This window comes from Ambystoma mexicanum, chromosome 3q (assembly GCF_040938575.1).
Source record: "Ambystoma mexicanum isolate Mex_15411 chromosome 3q, UKY_AmexF1_1, whole genome shotgun sequence".
Taxonomy (NCBI): domain Eukaryota; kingdom Metazoa; phylum Chordata; class Amphibia; order Caudata; family Ambystomatidae; genus Ambystoma; species Ambystoma mexicanum.
The window spans coordinates 464,910,711-464,931,722 of NC_090926.1; the positions used below are offsets into that span (position 1 = coordinate 464,910,711).

Genomic DNA, 21,012 nt, shown 5'->3' on the forward strand with positions numbered 1-21,012 from the left:
GCATGGACACCAATAGTTGTGACAAGAGCACTGTGAATGGTTCTTGCAATTTGGTAGGACAATCCCTGGAAACAGTTAGTATGATAATAGGTTGAACTGAAACTCAAGCAGTTGGTCTTCCATTCTACACTAGGACTGTGTTGACGTAACCAGGCGATACCTAATATCAGCAGAAAGTGTGCAGCATGGATAATGTCAAAGGTGATGACCTCTGAATATAGATGTATGGTGAGTGGTAGTGGTTCGGTGGTCTGAAGGATCGGCCCGGAGCTTAAGGGCTTACCGTCCACGCCCTCTACTTTTTGGCCACGAGTACGGTCAATACGCGTAGCTCCAACCTTGTCCACCCAGAGTGTGCCAGCAAAATTTCCTGCGGCTCCGCAGTCAAGTAATGTCAGAGTCTCCACTTGATTGCCTTTCACAGTAACTTTGACTGTCAGAACCATGAGGCGAGAATCCTCTGAAGTGTCAGAGGAATCAATGGACATTGACACATGGGGACTACCAGATGGCCCTCGATAGCCCGTCCCTTCTAGGATCGAGGGTTGTCGTTTTCTGACGGTTTATTGAGCAACTCAGTGCAGGTACGTACAAAATGTTTATCGGACCCGCAATAGGCGCACAGTCCTTGCTCTCTCCTTTCTTCAGGAGTCAGGGAACAACGAGTGGCTCCAATCTGCATGGGTTCCTCGAATCGATTGACCGTAGGTGAGGGAGGCGAAGGGGTCCATGGAAAAGGGGTACGTGTCTTACGTTTCTCGCGTCGTCTTTCTTGCATCCTAAACTCCATTTGGAGTGCGGCAGTCATCAGTTCTGGTAATGAAGCAGGTCCTGGAAAGTGTGCCAGCTCATCCCCCAGCGGAACAAGATGTATTGGGATTGTTCGGACCATCCGGTCTCCATAGCTAATCTTTTAAATGATATGTATGTCAACACGTCAGCCAGCCCTTGCCCGACATCTAGCAAATCTTCTCCTGCTGCCAAAGTTAGTTCGGGTCTCTGAAAAGTGCGCTTTAAGAGATCCACAAACGCGCCATAACCTTGGAGTACAGGATCTGCCTGTGTAACCAAAGGGGTGGCCCAAGCGAGGGCATTGCCAGACATGTTAGAGATAAGAAACCCCACTTTAGCGTGATCCGGAGCATACGTGCGGGCTCTGAACGTAAAGTACACCCTGCAGGCATCTAAGAATTCTTTAAGCTTCTTGGGTGATCCGTCATATTTGCCCGAGGACAAGGTCTTTGGGGGCAGATAAATAGTGGGTGGTTCACGAGCTGCTACTATCTGTTTCAGTAGGTTGTTCTCAGCTTTCATGTATTGCATTTCCAGCAAGAGGTTCTGAACTGCGGCTACTAACTCCTGTGCTTGTTCCGGAGTAGCCATTGTTGGGGGGTGGCGTTGCAAACTGTCAACTTCCTTGACCTGAGTACATGAAATATCCCTTTTCCCCTCCTCCTCCTGTGTCTCCTCCTCACCCGAGTTATCGGTATCTTCTTCTTCTAGCGGGCTGAGAGAACGGCGTGCTCTGTAAACCTTTTCCTTTTTTATTTGCAGCTTGGGACTCGCATGGGAAGAAGCCACAATGAAGGCCGTTATAAAGCACTACCTTTCGATCCCTTTCCCAGGAGGGACCAAAACGGGGAAAAAGCCAAAACGTGGCAGAAAAAACCCTGTGGATGCAAGGTCACGGCAGGACTTCTGTTGGAACTTGGGCTCGAGGTGGATCTGACCCAATGTGCAGGTAACAACACACTCAGAATCCGGGCAGGCGAACAAGGCAAGTACTGAGCAATGAGTAACGAACAGGAAAGGAACCGGAGAGAGCGCCAGAAAACTAGCGTAAAAGAAAGGAGAGGAGTCAAGAGTGTGAGCCAAGAGGAGGTAGAAAGAAAAGGGCACAGAACGGACCGAAGTGCGAACGATGAAAACAGAAAGAGGAGGAAGAATGAGAAAGAGCACGGAAGGCGGCCAAGCGCAAAAGCTAAGCGAAAAGTAAAGCGAAGCGCAACGGCGGCAGCACGGGAACAGCTGACTGTAGCGGTTGCAACGCAAGGAGTGTAAGAGAGGGCGTGGTTAAATAGTTACGTGCATCCACGTGTCAAAAGACTAGACCGTTGGATGCACGCAAGTCCTAAACGTAACGGGAAATCAGGAAGAGTGTAAGCATACACAGGGCCACAGGCGCCAACTATGAAGACGGCGCATGACAACTACAATTTAAACACACATGTAAAATACACATATAAAATTTGCATTTCCCAAAATGTGCATTCCACAAGGTGTACTTCACATTAAGCATAAAAATGATCAATGATTCCCCAAAACACCTTATATACATTTTCCTCCAATAATTAGAGCATTTGCTGCATTCAATTTCAAAACTCTATGGACTGTACTAAAATTTCATTCAAAAATATCCTTCTTTGTGCAACTTAAAATCTACTTCAGTGTTCTTTTGCACCCTGTAAAAAAAAAACTTCATAATAAAAGTGCTTCCTTAAATACTACTCCAAATATCTATGTGGAGTCCTTCATGTGCAGTCAATATTAAAAACAGGGCAAATTGTACTCAAACGCATTATACCAAAACAGTGCGCAAAACCCTCTTCTACTTAATGCACTTCCCTAAAACAGTGCTCAATACTCACACTGCACACAACTCATGCTATCTCACAGCATTCATTTCTATCAAAATCCATAAATTCAGTACGATGAAAGGGTTCAGCAATAACCTTAAAAACTGTTTAAAATGCATTATTTCGTTCATACGCCATAAGTCTTCACTATTCATTGCCCAATAAAATGATTATACCTGTAGCGTTCAACCAACGCAGGCAAAAGCAATCCAAAACAACTGTAAATTCTTATCACAACTCCAGCAGGTCGCTCAAAATACTAAGTGCTCACATAAATCCCAATACCAGAATTGTCATTGTATGGAAAAGAAAAGAACAACATGTACCGCTTTTACACGTGAACTCCAGAGAATGCCAGTTGCTTCCTTCTCTTACTGTAACACACCAGGCGATCCCAGTGCGTGTACCTCCAGTTTAATAAAAAACACTGCGGACGAGCGCAGACACCATCCGCCTTCACTACATCTCTGGTTCGGCGGCGTCTGTTTCCTCTCACAAACGCCGAACATCTTACCCTTTGCTCCGGCATTTCTTGCTTCCTGAATTGAACGCCATGACGTTGGGCCATGACACTAGGGACCTTCCTCTAAAGCGGAGGATACGTAGCTCCGGATCTCCGATCACAGAAACTATGGCGCAGGGCAACATCCGTGCGTTTCAGCCCAACGGCAGCGGCTGGAACGCAAGGGGGGGCTCGCATCACCCACGGCCCCCTGGAACCCTGCAAATTGCCCCAAATCCGTGTGACTTCCATATCATTGTTTTTTTTCAGTACTTAATGAATATTGCACCCTCATCGGACCACAAGTCCCAAGATCCACCAGTTCAAATAAGCGCAACAGCGCTCGGCTCCAGACTGGTTGGCAGCTAAACAAATTCTTACTTTCATGGGCCCCTAATACCTCTACCAGGGCTCCTCTTCTCCTCTAGTCCCAGGGATGAGCCTCCATGGTGATTTTCTGATGCCCGATTGCTGCAACATTTCCCTCCTTGGCATCAGCTGCATTTCTCCACTGCTAGCACATCAGGAAAACTCTTCTCTATGCTGGTGCTTCCTCTCCACCGCTTCTCTTTCTCTCCTGCACCCAGTTTACTTTGGGTTCAAATATCCCTGTCGCCAAATTGACGTAACCTACCTCCTGCAGGTGGTACCCTGGGCCAGTGACGTACAAGAAGCAGGAACCAGGCTGACCCAGGTAAGTGGAAAAGGAACATGCTTTATTGCTTCTTTGTTACATAGTGCAGGTTAAGAAGTACGAGAGAAGATCACAGGCCTCCACCCTGGTTCCCTGCCCAGCTCCAAGTCCCCAACCGTCAGTTGTGGAACTCCCAGGTGCCCCAACACTCCAATCTCTAAAGGAGCATTCCACAGGGCCCCTGCACTCACACAGACCTTCAACATAACATCCAGTATACTACAGTAGACATTATGTGGTGTTGGTGCATGATTGTGTATGGTGTGATCTGTGTGACTGGTTTAATTTCCTGTTGGGTGTTGGGAGTGTGTGCAGTTTGTGGTGGTTTTATGTTTTCATCTCAGCAGTGGGGGAATGAGTGATTTGTTCAGTGTTTGAGCATGAGTAAGCAGAGTATTGAGGATGAGTAAGCGCAGTATTAATTATTTGTAGGGTTAGTGATGTGTTGAAGTCCTTTGGTATGAAGTTATGTTGATAAGTCCCATTAACGATGGAAAAGCTTAATACTTGGTCACCATGTTTTTAATATAAAAATTACTTTCCTGCTCGTTTGTATGGAAAAATCTGTATTGTGCCACAGAAATGGTTTCATAGGCAGGCCTGGAATAACACTGCAAAGGGTCTTTTGTTTTTAACAGGCTTACAGTCAAAGCCAAATCCACTGTTTATTTCCATACAACTATCGGGAACCCTCCTGTCCCCTCCCCTTGCAGACGAACAGTCATATTAGTCAATGCCACAATTCAGTCCTACTGTTATGTCGGTGTCCGGTCCGTTTCTTTTATTTTGAACATCTGGTTACCTACCCACGAAACCAGGGAAGAGGATTGTCTGCCTGAACCCGATAAGGTTTTTGATGAAAAATTATCATTGCCTTTTGGGAATTCTACTGTTATGAACCGCTTAACACGTGATAAACAATTTGTCGGCAAACGGGCTAGCACTGTACGGTACGAAACCATATATCAGTACAACATAACAAACAGGCACCTTCATGAAGTGAAGCAACTCGTTTTAACCAGAGCAGTCACACTCACCTGTGTGGGCGCCGCCATCTTTAAAGGAGACGTTAGAAGAACGGACCTGGCAGCAACGTACCATCATCACGTGCCTTACATATTACGTTCAGTGAAATCAACGTCCTTCTTAAGCGTAGGTTATATCTATGCCACATTGAGTTCCGTGTAGAGTACAGGTTACAATAACTACTGGTCATAGGAGCTAAGCCGAGTAACATAGTAGAGGTTGAAGCATGTGCACTCACAGGGTCGATTCTCAGTTCCCTGCAAACTTCCCAAACGCATTGGCGGAGGACTTGTGCTTTTTCAAGACTTTTGGTTTTGTGGAGAGGGGCAGTGGTGGAAATGGAAACTAGTACGGGATACGGGAAAGAGGTCATTAAAGTGAACCGTGGGGGTCAAGGCTTAACGCTTCAGTAGCGGTTGGAGATGGACGTTTAGTGTTACTGCTGGAATAAACACATAATTAATCACAAACTAGCACTACATAGCTCCCAACCTTTTTGTGTCACCAAGGCGGGGTGAATACACCCGATTTTCGTTTTCGCGGTCGAGAGCCCTTAGAAATGATTGGGCGTAGAGACTTGGCGAGGGATTCAGCTGCTTGCAGGGCGGGTGAGTTGACAGCTATGCCACTCTTCATTCTTAAAACGCACAATTTCTTCTGTGTGAGATTGTGCATTCCCAAGTCAAAAAGGAAGATCTTCCTGGAATCATTCTTGAGTCATCAGGTGACTCCATCCTAGAGTCATCCATGGCTAGTTCTGGGAGATCATCCGAAACCTAGGCTGAAATATTCAAATGAGATTACTCTAGAGTTATCACTGAAACTACTCCAAGAGGAGTAGTGATTACTTCCAGTGATGATCTTGTATTAATCCAGGATGACCCCCCCCCCCCACATGACAACTTCAGGATGGTGCGGATTACTCCAGGACGACTTCAGGGATGGGTGGGGGATTACTCTAGGATGACCCTGTGACAACTTTAGGATGGGTTTGAAATTGTGAACTATTATTGCAGACAACTTCAGGAGGATGTTGCTATCAAACGATTTAGGAAAAGGGTTTTGATTCCTTGTGTGCAAGATGGGTGGCATTACTATAGGGTTAGACTTATGGATAGTGTACTGAAAACATGGAATTTGCAGCCGTTACTTGCCATCTTTGCTAGAGCACTCAAATGTCATTAACTAAGGTTTGTTGATTTAGTATACAAAACTACAAATCAACCCCACGTCAACTCCTTCATTTCATATCTCACCTCTAGCAAACATGGCATCACACCCAATAAACTCCCACAATTACAAATCACTGAACTAAAATAAACACTTTCAGTGACCTAAACAGAAGGTCTACCTGCATGACAAGACTGTCGATCACTTCACCCAATATCACTATGAGCAGCTAGCAATTAGTTCGACCATTCACCACACCCAAGAAATTAGCTGACCCCCAACAGAAATCCAATAGCACAAAAACATGTACCATTTACAAGTTGGCACCAACCTACAAATTCACCAGATCAACTATAATAGTTCTACACACAAGATCACTTGCATCTTCAGTTTCACAGAGCAGCATGTGAGCTACAATTACATCGTAGATTAGTAGCAGTGGCAGTGGCTGACGTAGCAACCAAACTCGGTTGTGGGGATGTTCCAATTCCAATGTTTTTTTAAAAACTGTAATCTGAAAGATTGCACAGGTGTGTGGTAAAGTGTAGGTGTCACTTCATGGTTCAAACAGGCATGTAACAAGAACACCCTGTTAAGAAAAACGTGGTGATAGAGTTGAGCTTGTCAAATTAGATCTGTCCGACAAAACATTTGCAGCAGACAATTGACGGGTTACTTTATAATCCAATATTTTGCAGTTGTTGCACAGCTACATCATTGGGAACTGCAACATTACACATACATCTGAAGATTTAATTCTGTGTATCAATTATCCAGGTGAATTAATAGACAGGTTCTGAGGAAGGAATGAAGAACACTAGCCATCCCTGCCAAAAAGATTTTCCAGCTTTTGAGAACAGCCATTAATACATTTTGGAATAGTCAGTTTTCACCCATCAGCTTTTACAATATAATTCTGTTTTTTTCACTGCATCTTCTTTTTCCAGATTCCATCAGTAGCTGCTTTTTCTTCTCTACCTTTCTTTTTAATGCCTCAATTATAGCTTTTCGTTATCTCATCAAATGTTTCCTGTGTCTTAATACTGTTTCTTGGCTGCGGGTATGAAAAAGGCAAGTTGAAACTTCATAATGTGACTACCAATACAACAAACATTTTGCCTGAGCTGTACACTGGGGTGACTCCCCTTAAGCGTGACCCTATCCGCCCCGTGGAGTTTTGCTTATTCTTGCTCTCCTTGGCGCTTTCCCTCCCTCCCCATGCAGCTACCCACAGCTCAGTGTAGCTGCACACATAATGTATATGGGTACATACCCATGACAGTGTGCCATGACCACTATAATTTATAAATAGTGGCGAGCTGCATCATCAATTCCACATGGTCTACGCATAAAGACCTTGAATGAACTAGGACAGAAAACGGATTGGTATTTGCAAATCACTCTACCTTGGACATCCTAGATTAGTTCCCCAACCCGTGGACTACATTTTCAGGATTGCATCAGCTGTAAAAAAAAGCAAAAAAAAAAAAAAGTTTAGGAATTTCGATTTGGGGAACCAATCCAGGATGTCCAGCACCACTAAAGACCTTTGGCACAACGTGCCAGCCATTGACAGGTCTCTCGGGACTCAACCCTTTAATCATCAAGTCCTATCAGAAAAATTGTTTCAAGATATTTTCACAATGAACTTCCAAACCTGGTCACCATACCAAGTGTTCAATTTCAAGGCTTTGAAGGCGGCTAAGGTTGAAACACGCGTCGGCTGACTTTATGGGAATAAATTCACCCACAGATGAATACCCTGATGATATGGTTTTACTTTCATTCTAAAAGACTGTACACCCAACTTTAAGGAGGTAGAGTGCGATTCGCAAATAGCAATCCATTCTCTTTCCTAGCTGCACACATACTCGGACCTGGACTATGGTCCCCGAGGGCGTTCAACGCATAGCGCTTTGCCAATATCCTAAGAGAAAATCAGTAGACCATCTATAGTTACTCTAGAGGAAAGAGATGCTGTAAATGAGGTGGGCATTGTGTAGCATTCATCTGTATGTGTGAAAAAGGGGAACCGCTCCACATAGGGACGTCGGATGTACCCTCCTCCCCCAAACATCAAATAGATGAAAGAAAAAAAAAAAAAAAACACATTGCTTACCTAACTAAAAAAGCATGACTCCTTGAAATCCTTTTCTTCACGTATTTCTCTTCTACTTTCATTGATACCCTCTATCAGCAATTTCCAATTAACTTCACCAGGAATTGCAAAGGCTCAAATTCCCCATCCTTTCAAATGCACAGAATTGTCTGAATCAAAGAGTGCAATGATGATTTGAGTTATTGTCTAAAAGAAGAAAATATGTAAATTTAGTATATGCCAAGTATTTGTGAACCAGGTCTGTACCCAAAACCATTAATCTATAGTGGGCTTGCTATGGATGTTCCTGCCTGATGTGTCCAGATTTATGAGTGAAGCGTCTCTTGGTGCTTGGTTAGCTTCCTCCAAGACTTCCACCCATTGTGGCTTTAACTAGTTGCATCTGTTTGCAAATTTGGAGGTGTGTGTTCTGGCGAGGCAATACGTTCTTAACTGCAGAGCTCTTGTACCTAAAATACTCCAGTCATTTTGTGTGTGACCTTTAAAAGACAAACACATGTTTCAGTTTCTTAAACGTAAATATCAACCATAGAGAGCCCCACCTTGCAGACAGTAACACGTACAGGAAATAGGAGGTTATGCAGTGACAGAACCCATGACCAAAGTGATCTTTACGGGGGGAACAAAGTAAATATTACACCTTAGCAAGCCAGGCACTATCCTCCAGAAGGGTCACAAGTCCCCCCCTCAATAAGCATCGCTAATGTGCAATAAATTATGCACTACAGCTGAACTAGTGCAGCGCTCACAGCAGTGGAAAAATCCTGCAAAAAAGTAAAACAAGCCATGGGTAAACTTTGCAGAGGTATGGTTTCTCACAAATGCACCACGGCAGGATACATGTAGATAACCTATTACGTAGAGGGTCGGGTGCACCTATTTGAGGAAGGCATGGACTTTGTGGGGGCATTGGAGCAGCAACAGCATTAAAGCCAAAGAGGGGCAGCCAGTAGCAGCATGTATCCCCTACTTGGCAACGGTTTGAAAGCAATCAGCCTGATCCATAGAAGTCATTGTGTGGAACTGGGAAGGAGTCGCCCCACCCACGAAAAGGGGGCGTCTGCATGCTGAACAGCTTTGCCGTCTTATGGCAGAGGCCTTCAAACTGGGGGGCCCAAAGGATGCCAGTTGGTGGGGGGCTTGAAGGATCATGGTGACTTTTTAATAGAAAATATAAGAATTTGTGGCGGGGGGTGCAGAAATTATTTTACTCAAGGGGGGCGGGGGGGCAGCATAAAAATGCTTGAAGACCACTGCCTTAACCTTTTAACTGCCATGGGTTTTCCCCCCAGTGCCAAGGCCTTTTTTGGTGATTTTGATATTTTGCCATTCAATGCCTTCTAATGTTTTCTGTTTCATTAACCCCAGGTGCCAAGGACGAGGTATCTCGTCCTTGGCAACAGGGAGGTAATCCCAAGGACAAGATACCTCGCCCTTGGCACTTAAGGGAATAAAGTGACCTCCTACTCTCAAATTGCAAAGCAATTCACAGCACTGCTTTCACGCCCAGGTCAGAAAACTGCCGCTACCGCGCCAGTCCTGATACACAAGGCTGCTGAAAAATCCAGACAAGCAAGAAAATAGCTCAACATCATCTAACGAGAATGAACTGGTCCCATCATACGATAAAAAGAAAAACCATAAAAGCATTCATCATAAACAATGATCAAAAAAGATAAAATGACAGGGATCACTATCCCTAGCAAGCATTCAATAATGTTTACAGGCAAACTTCAATTAACTGCTGAGGTTAAGTGGTTGGAAAAAAAAAAAAATTAAAAAAAATTTAAAAAACAAAAAACGCATTGAAGGGCCAATAAAATCCCTCCGGGAACCTCATCAACCTATATAGAGAATGTGACATAAGTATAACTAGAACATGCAGTAATCCAGAGTCCCTGAAACTTACATTTGTATATATTAAATCATGTAGCAATTTCCCCAAAGTGTTGAACAAACTAAACGTAGACGAGTAAAGCATGAGTGGAATTAGAACACGGTCCCCTGCACATAAAGGCTGGCACAACTAGCCCTACTGTGAACCGAAAAAGCAATGGAAAAACGGGGGTGAACAAGCCATCTATGTGCCCTTTAAAATAAATGGCGTAAAAAGCTCTGCCTCGTGGGTATAGCATCCGTAACTTCCAGCAGTGAAAAATAAATATTCAAAAGCATTACAATAAGAGTCTTTGAATGCCAGACAGTTCGCTTTTAATGGGGGGCAGCTTGACAGAACCTCTTTAGGGGTGCTTTGACCTCAGAGTACCGGCCCTGTACACTTTTCACATTACACCAATCTCAACAATGTTCCCCAGCTTGCAACGGGGGGTGCGGGAGGCCTTGAAACTCTCCTTTAATGCAAATTCAGTTGCTGGACAATTAATGGATGCCACTTTTTTTAGTTGGCTGATGTTCAATGGCTTAAGTGAAAGCAATGATCAGGTTGCAAGCATTGCTAAGAGAAATAAATAGATGGGGGGCATCTGTCCACTGTTGGTTAGAGGAGTCTTTTTCTCTCCCTTCTTCATGAGAGCTTGGATGGCCAATATCTACAACCATTCTCTGTGCACCGAATCACAACAGCAAATCTAAGCCCAAAGCACCATGTGCCACCAGAAGGAGGAAAGCCGAAATCAAGCTCATATTCATCAGGGCGTTTTAACCATCCCCAGCCTGAGACTACACCTGGCGGTGTGTGCAGCACACCCTGTACCAAACAGCGGCTCAGTCTGCCACACACTTCAAAACTTAGCCAGCCTTCATGCTAGCCAAACAAAACGTTGCCACTTGGCACCCTGCTTCAGAATTAAGCAATATTAAAGATGCTGCGAAAGTCGCACAAGCCACACATCAACAATCCCCACACACAAGGGAAATCTACGCCAGCGGGTGTCTGTGCACTGGCATGCAGCTGTCTGGGCAACTTATTGAAAATTACAAGCATTTTGCCCTCTATATACAAGAGACACATTCTCACACGGGCTATGCGACACTGCAATGTTCTTAAGCAGACGACAAGAGTCAAATCTTGAGTATCGCTGGGTCCGTGCAACTCTTTCCTTCCCAGTAAAACACCAGAATGATTTCGCTCCTACCCACTGAAGGTGCGGTCAAGTGTACGAGTTGTATATGCACCGTACCGGACACATAGCAATATCGCACACAAGGGCACAGCAAGCACGTGGATAATGGACCACACTAAAGCAACCAGGGATTTTGCAAAGGTTTCTTTAGTACTTTAAGCTTCTGCCGTTTAAGCCCACACGTGCACTGTCCCCTAGGGACCAGGGAGGGTAAGTGCTCATCGAAAATACCAATCAAAATATATGTAACATATAGCGGTGCCAGCAAGATGGCAATTAGGTTTTTTGCCTTTTAAAAAAAATATATTTTCTTGATAAGATAGTCGCTGTACGGGGAGTGTTTTTCAAACTGGTTTGACCCCCCAAGCCCTCCCTAAGAAAAGAGGTACCTGGCTTGGGCCCCTCTCTCCACATGGACTCCAAAATGTTTATCTGGTGTAGAATGGTGCCAAATGGAGGTGTGGGTGCCAAACATTCTTTCAAAATCATTGCTTGCAAAAACTCTAATTAGAGGGCAAATATTTGTAAACGCAGCATTCAGAATTTTTTGCTACAGGGGACGTGACTAAAAGTAGCGTTGGATATTCATTTCAAAAGGTCACAGAGCGGTCTTTCTAAAATTGACACCCCCCGCCCCAATCGGTACAGTGAAAAAAGATATTTTCTTTACTTAGTACCAATGATCCATCTAAAAAAGGAGCCCGACTCTGAAAACATTGCAAACCCCCCACGTTAATTTATGTCACGTTATTTTTTTTAAACCATTTAAAGGTTTCAAAAATTAAAAATGCTTTCAAAGATTTAAATTGACAAAACACCACATAAGATTTAAAACTAACCACGTGAAAAGGCTGGGGTGGAGGGGCGAAAAACAAAACCATGTGAACAGCTTGGGGGAAAAACAAACTCAGCAGTAATGGGTCAGAAATGCGGCTTGAATTTTAAAAAAAAAAAACACCACATTGATACAAGTCTCAGAAGACTCCCTGTTCAAGTTCTAGCTCGAATTTTTTGTTGAAGTGTGGTCCTGGACTAGGCCACAGGGCGACGAAAACGACACCTGGATGCACATCGCACAGGGCCGATATAAACCTTCAGCACTTCTACTCAAACAATATCACATAGGGAGAAGAAATCCTTACTTGCCTGCATGACTGGGTAAAGTGCTTCACTGGATTTTTCTTGCTGGGACACAGGTGGTTAGGTTGACACACTGACGCTTGGAGCGATGCTGCTGCAATGAAAACAGTTAAGGATACATGGGTCTACCCGAGACTTCAAAAATGAGCAGGGGTTAAAAACAGGACGTAACGCTGGGAAACCAGGAGAGTGTACACAGTGCACTGTAAATGCAACTCCCATGTGAGACGTGAACTTTTCAATACTGTCCCAAACTGGACATGAGAAAGGAACAGCCTCAAAAATAGTTTTGAAATCCCTGATTGGGACTCCTACAATACCTTTAAGATTACCCCACCCACAGCAAAATACAGTTGTTTTTTTAAAAAAAAAACCTTACCGTCGGAAAGTCCTACTACAGATGCCAGGATTTGTTAAGGTGCCATTGCTGCTGGGTACTTTGCTGTACAAGGTGGGATGATTAAGCCAATTTGTGTTCCTGCAATTGAAAAAGTACAATTAAAAAAGTATTATAAACGTACCAGATTGACCGTACCAATATGTGCGCACTACACTCTGCCAGTTGGCACACATCCTCCCCCCGCACACAAAAGGGACCTAGGGTGCAGGGTCCAACTGGGAAATCTCCAAAAATTCCCTATAGGCCAGTCCACCCAGTTGGTAGAGAGAGCAGTCAAGAGCACATACCTGAAAACGTGACTCATACTAGACAAAAAAAAAATAGAGCAAGAGAAAGAGCATCAGCTTGTTATAGGTTACCCTTAACAGTTGTGAAGTCCAGCCTGCTAGCATTAAAATCATATCTTATATAGAATACGACACAGTAGTTCTTAACTCACCGAGCCAACTTTCGGAAACATAGAGTAATAGCCATGTACCTTATACTGCAGTTAGGTGACAGCGCTAACGTAGCAGCAAACAGCCGCGGCTGCCATGCCAGACACGAGGGCCCCTGGCTTCTCTGAAACATATGGCCACATGCAGGCGAAGGCCTGGCACCCACAGCAGGATGATATACATGAATTCCACTTTAAATCACTTCTATGGCAGCGGTGCAACCAATGTACTGTTGGTAATGCAGTGATTTTAGTATATCATGGGATGCATAGACTTGCTCTATAGTAGATGGCTACCAGGGTAGCTCAGCAGGTTGACAGACCATTGCTGAGACTGTGTTTAAGGTTGAATTTAACCAAAACAATAAAATAAAAATATTCAAAACTTGTTAATCGATAGGGCCTTTTGCAATTATTTATATAAAAAGGAAGTGCTATAAAATGTGTTTGGCCAAGGGATGGGTTGGGGTATTTCTGCCTCCGTTTGGCACCCATGAACCCAGTTTAAATTTCCTAATAACTGCTGTCAGCACAATGGAAGCATTTATTTGTAAACATAACGTCTTTATGAATATAACCTGTGATAAAACACAAAGCAAGGGGCACACAAATTGTATTGGTGCTCAGAGGAAAAAAAATATTTAAAAAAAAAAAAAAACACACACCTCAAAGAAAACTAGTGAACGCATGTTTCAGCAGCGTTTGAGTTTGGAAATTACTTTTCCTTTGAATGTGTAAAACGCACATTTGAATAATAATGTGTCCAGCATGTAGATTGCCTGCTTTCAACAGTGACCACACCCCTCCCCGCCACAGTGATGTTCATGGCCCATTTACGTGGTGTCCCTTTCAGGACAGAAAAAACAAAATGGGATGAGCAAAAAGAGCCAGTAAATGCACAAGTGACGGCTGGGGAAAGGAGCCCTGCTTAGATTAGGTCACCAAGCCCCCAGCTTTCCTCTGCAAAGCTGGGGGCTTGATAAAGCCTAGTCATGGCTGAGGCAGGCCAGGTCCCGAGATCCGGCCAGACATCTGATGCCGGATCTCGGACCCGGCCAGCGCTGTCCCATGGACCAGAGGGGTGACGAGGCAGAGGGACAGCCAAAGCAGGGGGGACCGGTGTTGTATGATATTTGGCTACCCCACGGCAGATTGCTGGAGAGCCCAGCAATCTGCTGTGGGGGAGCTGGATATCATACAACACTGGCAATGCGTGCTTCCGTCGCCGCTCGCCTCTTCTTCCCCCATGGCCAAGCAAGGTGGAGGCACAGAGGGAGAGGGGTCCAGGGGGAACCGGCATTGCAGTGATCCAGCACCCCTGCTCACCTTTCCCCATGCGTTAGTCTTCGTGGGTCCAAAGGGGGAGGGGGGAAGCAGAGGGACCGACAAAGGCCTGAAACGCTTGCTTCCCGGCACTCCGTCCAACTGTGGTGTGGCAGTCTGAGCCGAGAAGCGGCATCCCTTACCAGGCAATAAGACGCTGGCGTCACCAGCAGGAAGCAACAACGCAGCGCGTACATGCAATCCAAATTCAGGAAAGAGCACGTCCAGGCTGCATTTATTTCCCGTGCCCTCATCAGGTTGCACTGACTGAGCATGTATTTTCTCTTTTCTCGGTGTCCTGGATCACACGCCCCACATATTGAAGACCTCTGCCTACAGTATGGCTATTTTTTTAGGGCTAAATACTTATGGTTATCTTGCTGGCAAGACTACATAGGAGTTTGCATTTTCACTGTATACTAGCAAAGCAAGATGCAGGCACCTAAGTCAGTGAGACAACGCAGGTAAATCAAGGAAGTTGCAGGGAAATGAAGGAAGTCGGTCCTATACAGAAAGGAAGAAAGAAAGAAATAACAGGGTTGTGGGGGGAGCGGGGTCAAGAGACATCTTGTGGTACAGACTCTGGCCGGTACAGCTCAATCCACTGCCTGGCAGCACTGAGCTGTAAAGTCGGGCACATCTCCCTGCAATGTTCGTAACCCCTCACCTCGTAAAAGCAGTAAAGTTAGAGAAATCATACCATGGCAACTGCATGCCGTTGTAGTGAGCTCATTGCTGTTATAACAGTGAAAGCTGTGTTGCGCAGATAACGGCAGCACTGGTCATTGGGCCGGCTCTCGTCGGATCCACGATCCGGCACCAGATGTGTAGCCGGATCGCGGGATCCAGCCAATCAGCCGCCGCAAAACCCCAAAACCCATACTCTGCGCTGGGTTACTTTGGAAAAAAAAGAAAGAAAAGAAAGTGCCCGTGGAGGGACAGAGTAGGTGGGCGGAGCAGCTCATTGCCGCCATGAGCTCTCTGATGGCTCCGCCCCCCCCTACATGTACACAGCAGGACTTTGCTTTTCCTGCAGCTGTGACCTGTATCAAACTAACTTTCTCCGGTGACCCCGTGCCGGGTGCACAGGGTCACCAGAGGAAGTTAACAGTCCTCAGCCATGACCCAGTTTATTTATGCAATGTTTGTCGGATACATGGACCCGATTATTCATTTATTTATGCAATGTTTGTCGGATTGCATAAAAAAAAACACACAGGTAGCCGTCAAACATTGCATGAATAAATAAATACCCATATTATCATTGAAACTATCCCACACGATGCAGTCACCCAACTGCTTTCAGAGGGGAGCTGCGCCGGGTGTGGTTCAAGTAAAAGAAAACGTTGCTTATGGCGAACAGAAATCAGCAGATTGTAAGAGTGAGGTTGCAGGACAATCCCTCGGTTTAAACCAGGATTTCCCCACAGATTATTTACTCTTTCACCATTAGCTAGAGTAATTGCTCTTTTTAATGATTCTTTAACAGTCTGCTTAAAATAATCCTCTGTATGAGCTCAGGTCACAGTGTAGACTAACATTGCTGTTGGTAGTTTAGGTGCACAGATGGATGGTACGGTTTGCTCCCTTGTAGAAGTGCGGGTCGGACTGGGCCATAATTGTCTCGGGCACCGATGAAAAAGTGGCCCATAGTTGTAAATGGCAATTCATTCCTTTTCTGACCAGGTTTGAATAGTACCCAAAGGGGGAGTATTTTTTTATGAAATGGGATGCAAACTGTGCATTTTAAAGAATATTTACTCAGCAACACTGGTCAAACCCATTATCCGCATGGTGAAGTAACTCATCGCCAGTGCCATGAAAGTGGAATTGATATATCGTTTGGAAAAGAAGTAGCATGAAAGAAATCGCGCCGTTTTAAAATATTAATTTGGACATTTCATTTGATTAGAGGTCAACTGCCAGCTCCACCCCCCCAAACCCTGCCTCTTTGGGCACCCCTGGCCCCCGCCCCGGACCTTGTGGGACCCCCCACCAAATTCAATTTCCACCACCGGATAAGGGTGAAGATGGCGGCAGCCGAATCTGCCCTGAAATTCCATCGGCATGTGCGGCACGGCCATAAACCACTTCTGTTTGGGGGTGGGTGGAGCCGGGGATGAGGATACCAGCCAAGAAGACACAGAAAGATCCGCTGTTGGTACAACTAAAATAAAAATAGAAAAAACAAACCCCATCGAAGTTTTGTTCTCCCCCGTTCCCCTCCCTTGCCGCGCTCTGTAACACCTGTGTATGAGCACAATATAAATAAAAATATGAAATATACCTGGCACTTCTCCGAGATGAATAATTATAAATGCGCAATAAAAAATAAATACCTGCCTGTGCACAGCGTGGACCACTCTTCCTCCCAATCCTCTTCCTAAGCACGTAGACGTCCCACATGAAAACGTCACAACGACGTCACAGAAACAAGTCATTAAGCCGTTGTATGCTATCCTGCGTCCCATGGTAGCTTGAGGGAGGCAGTGTTCGGCAATCTTCGGAGCCACGCTCACTTTGATTACCCCGCCCACCCACAGATGGCTACAGCCATACAAACAGCGTCAAAATGAAAAATGACAAAACAGCGGCATAGCCCGCCCTCCGACAGCTCCCTTCCTGGGATCGGCCAGTGAGGTCTTTGTAGCTCCGCCCCTGCCCATTCCGGTCATCTGTAGGGAATGCAGAATATCACACAAACCAAGAGCGCAATGAAATGTTAGCTCGCGAACAGTTCAACTCATCAAGCACTACCCGTTTCCTAGTGTCACAGCCCCCCTGAGACACGCATGCTACGCAATAAACCCCACAACACATTTCTTGTATCATAAGCAGCAGAGGCTTTCTTATGCATGATGGTGACTTTCCAATTGAAAGGCCCCAGTCACCGTGCAAATCTGTGACATTTAAAGCGAGCAACACAATAAAACAGCATTTGAAAATGTTTTCACACCCATAATGTCTCATAGCTTTATATCCCAAAACGTAAAGTGTGCTTTCGTGTCCTTAGTTGAATGTTCTTAAAACCATACATAACACCACGCTGGAGGTTTGTGACAAATCTCCAAACCCAAGTGAGTTTTTTTTACGCCTTTTATATATATTAAAGTGGGTAAATGGATATTTTGCCTTTGGCATCTTATAGTTTTCCATTCAGGATGTGGAAAATAAAAGGTACGCCGATAATATTTTGGCCTAACATATTACTATAAGGATTTACAGGTTATCATGATGCTTTACTATGCAATTTGTGGATTTTACAAGTAAACTCTATAGGACAGTATTATTGTAGGTTTTGACACCTGAAACTTAAATATTTGTTCCAAGTAAAGCGCGGAAGAAGGTGGCCGTGCCCAAACTGCACAGTGGTTTAAAATCCCTGCTTCGCTGTTTAGCGAAAGTGTGTGATCCTGGGCAAATAATGTAATCTCACACTGGGCCTCATTACAAGTCTGGCGGTAACCCTGTCGTGCTACCGGCGGGTTGCCGTCGGACTTGCAAAACTTACTGGCACCTGACTTGCCATAAACACCAGGGAATTACGACCCCAGTGTTTTCCGGGAAGTCAGGCGCTGGTAAATGGTAAATCCCCATTCCCATTTGAGTCCCAAAGGACTCAATGGGAATGAGGATGACGGAAGCACTGGCTTCCATGAAAGTCTGCAGGCGGGTACCTTTCAGCCCGCCAGGTCTGACCCTGGCGGGCCGGACTGCACCCGCCCGCAGACTCGTAGTGTGCCGGTCCGGTAACAACGATGCCGGTACGCTTACTGGTACCATTGTTACTGGACCGGCACACTCATAATGAGGCCCACTGACTTCATCTGCAAAAATTGGAGTGCTCATAAGTGAATACGTTTACACCTTCACAATAGGACAGTTTTAATAAGTATAGGGCAGTGCTTCATTTGTAAAATAATAAGCGCCAGTGCCCAAAATATATTGGCCCCATAATGCCGGGCGCGGCGCCGCCCCGCAGTACGGACACGCGCCCCGTGCCATTTCAGTGCTAGACCTACCTAGATCGGCCCACCAACAGCACATCACACTGCTGCTGCTCCATGTCACATATTTGACGCTGCAGCAACTGCTGGCACAGGCTACTAGTGGGATGGATAGGGAAGCGCATAAATGGGTTGAGAAAGTATAATGCTTTAAAGTTGGAAAACACCTACTTGTTATGGTAGGCATAGTGGTTCCAGCATTCCGGCAACCCCAGAGGCAAAAGACATTTGAACACACTTCTAAGTTCTAGACCACACTCGTTAGACATCTGGACCTCTATGTGCTGTCCTCGAAGTGATAATGCATTTGAAAATTGTTGCAAACCTGTGGATGTTATCTTATTTGTCAATTTTGTAGAATGACCCCCCCCCCCCCCACTGCCCACACCCTCCCACTTGCCGTCAACAATGCAGAGGGGAAGAAGAGGGTAGAGTGACCCTTTGCAGTGAAGTCAGGTGAGATTACATTATTTGCCCAGGAATACACACTTATGCTGAACAGCAGGCACCTCCCAGGGTGCTGCTAATGCTTCATAAATATACCTAAAACCTTTACACATTTTTTGGTTATGTGCACACCCATTGCCTGCCCGTGGCCATGCTAATCCCTATGGCCATTCCCACCCATTCCTGCCTCTGCCCGCCCAATACACCTTCTCATGAGAACTCTTTTAGCTCTCATTACCATTAAACGTTGCACTGGAATTGCCTGCAAGTGTTTGTTTAAAGCAGTCTTCTGAGAGTTAAATTGGAGTTGTAAACACGCTACTGGTATAGTACCTTTCTGCTTTAGCACTCACAGTCAGCATTCAAAGAAACCAATACCGGATGTGACTCCGAATACTTCAACAAAAAAAAGAAAAATCACTGGATTAACAATAATGCAGCCTGTGTGCATATCTCAGAAGCCAAGAGTGTTTACTCTCCACAAACTTTGCACATTCTCATTTAGGATTCACAGAAAACTGCAAAGATCTCTAGTGGGGCTAAGTGAGCTTCCTGCCATGCTGCGAAGTAACTAAGTGGGCCCTTTGTCACCCCCCACCCCTAAGCACATGAGTGAGAGGGGACTCAGAGTTGAACCTGTTTAGATGGAAGGGCGAGCGAATTACTAGATTATTATGTGTAGACATGCCTGCGGTTGGCCCTGCTCTCCAATAGGAAGAGAGGCCATCTTTGCTTAGGCTTATTTTGCTCTGGATGGGACCACATGTGTAGACGTGTCGCCCCTTTGGAGAAGACTCCTCCAGATTACCTCCCTGCCCCCCAGAGCACATCACCATCTGCTCCCGTGGATTAGGCATCTCAGTATTTAGAGGCTCGAGCTCAGCATCATAAGTGTATCTGCCTCCCCAGGGCACCCTCATCTCATCTGCAACCTGCCAGTAAGGGCTTCCCACAGGCCTGCTGTCTAGCCGGAATTATAACATTCTCATTAAGGTGAGCTGGTATATCCCTGGGTTTATCTGACCTTTGCGAAGGTGCGGATGCAAAGTTTGAGCTGCATTTGCTTTTGAAGAGAAGCGATGTCCCTGGGGTGCTTGAAGAGATAGAGGGAGAAGTGGGCTGGCAGGGAGCGTGGAGGAGTGGGTGGGGGTTTGAATGTTAGATGGAGCCAGCCAAGCAGCGAAAATGACAAATGGACTTTAAATGGCAAACAGCAAAATTATTGTAGAGATCCTTAGAGATCCAGTTGGGAGAGAGGAAATTGTGTAGGCACACGCTTGTGCGGTCACACACACTAGCAGATATATATATATATATATATATTGAAAGAGAGAGAGGGGGAGAGAGACACACAGAGGGGGTCAGAGAGAGGGACAAAGAATGGAAAAGCAGACCCGATTAGGAGTAAATCAAGAAAGACTATTAGGAACAAGAGACAGGGGCATACAGAGTTGAAAAGGAAGAATAATGGAATAGATAAATAGGGCAGGAGAGAGGTACGGAGCTTGAGAGGAGAGTTGAAGCGTGAGAGAAGGAGGCAGACAGAAAGAGGTGGAGTTTGAGTGTGAGAATGGGAAAGGGAGGGAGATTTGGGACAAGGCATAAAGAGACAGAGAATGAGGGAGACTGACAGCAATAAATATGTTTGAAGCAATGGGGAGGGGGTGAAACAGAGAAAACGGGAAACAATCTTGATGAAGGTAGTGTGGGGATCTGGACTCCAGCTGTAACCGTGCAGCCTTCTGGGGGTCATTTTGTAAAAAGGATGTTAATTGGATGCAGCAGCAGACCTTCAATGGTAGCCCTTATGTGCTGCTGGGTCCCCTGCACGCAGATTGCAACTAAACAATGAAGTGGGCAAAAGTAGAAACAGGCAAAATCACTTTTACCCTTTGCTTTTACTCCTCACACACTGCAAACAAGTCTGATTGCATTATGCTCAGTTAGCACCAGGCCTCTGATGTCATTCAGGGCCTCAACCAATCGGGGGTTTACTCCCTGGTCTTGCTGCCTTTCGAGATCCCTTAAT

General features: G+C 45.3%; 1 protein-coding gene across 8 annotated transcripts in view; it reads right to left on the minus strand.

Annotated features, from left to right (window-relative positions):
• WDR55 (WD repeat domain 55) overlaps positions 1 to 21,012 on the minus strand; it is a 415,882-nt gene that overhangs the window by 370,338 nt on the left and 24,532 nt on the right. For 2 of the 8 annotated variants that reach the window (XM_069654228.1, XM_069654222.1), the window contains exons 2-3: positions 12,750 to 12,848; positions 12,377 to 12,461 (exon numbers count right to left, since the gene is read on the minus strand). In XM_069654228.1, the coding sequence (XP_069510329.1) occupies positions 12,377 to 12,382 (6 nt within the window). In that variant the 5' untranslated portion in view covers positions 12,383 to 12,461; positions 12,750 to 12,848. Of the gene's footprint in view, positions 1 to 8,147; positions 8,334 to 12,372; positions 12,465 to 12,749; positions 12,849 to 21,012 lie in introns of all 8 variants that reach the window. The other 6 variants (XM_069654220.1, XM_069654227.1, XM_069654224.1 and 3 more) reach the window with 5 other exon arrangements.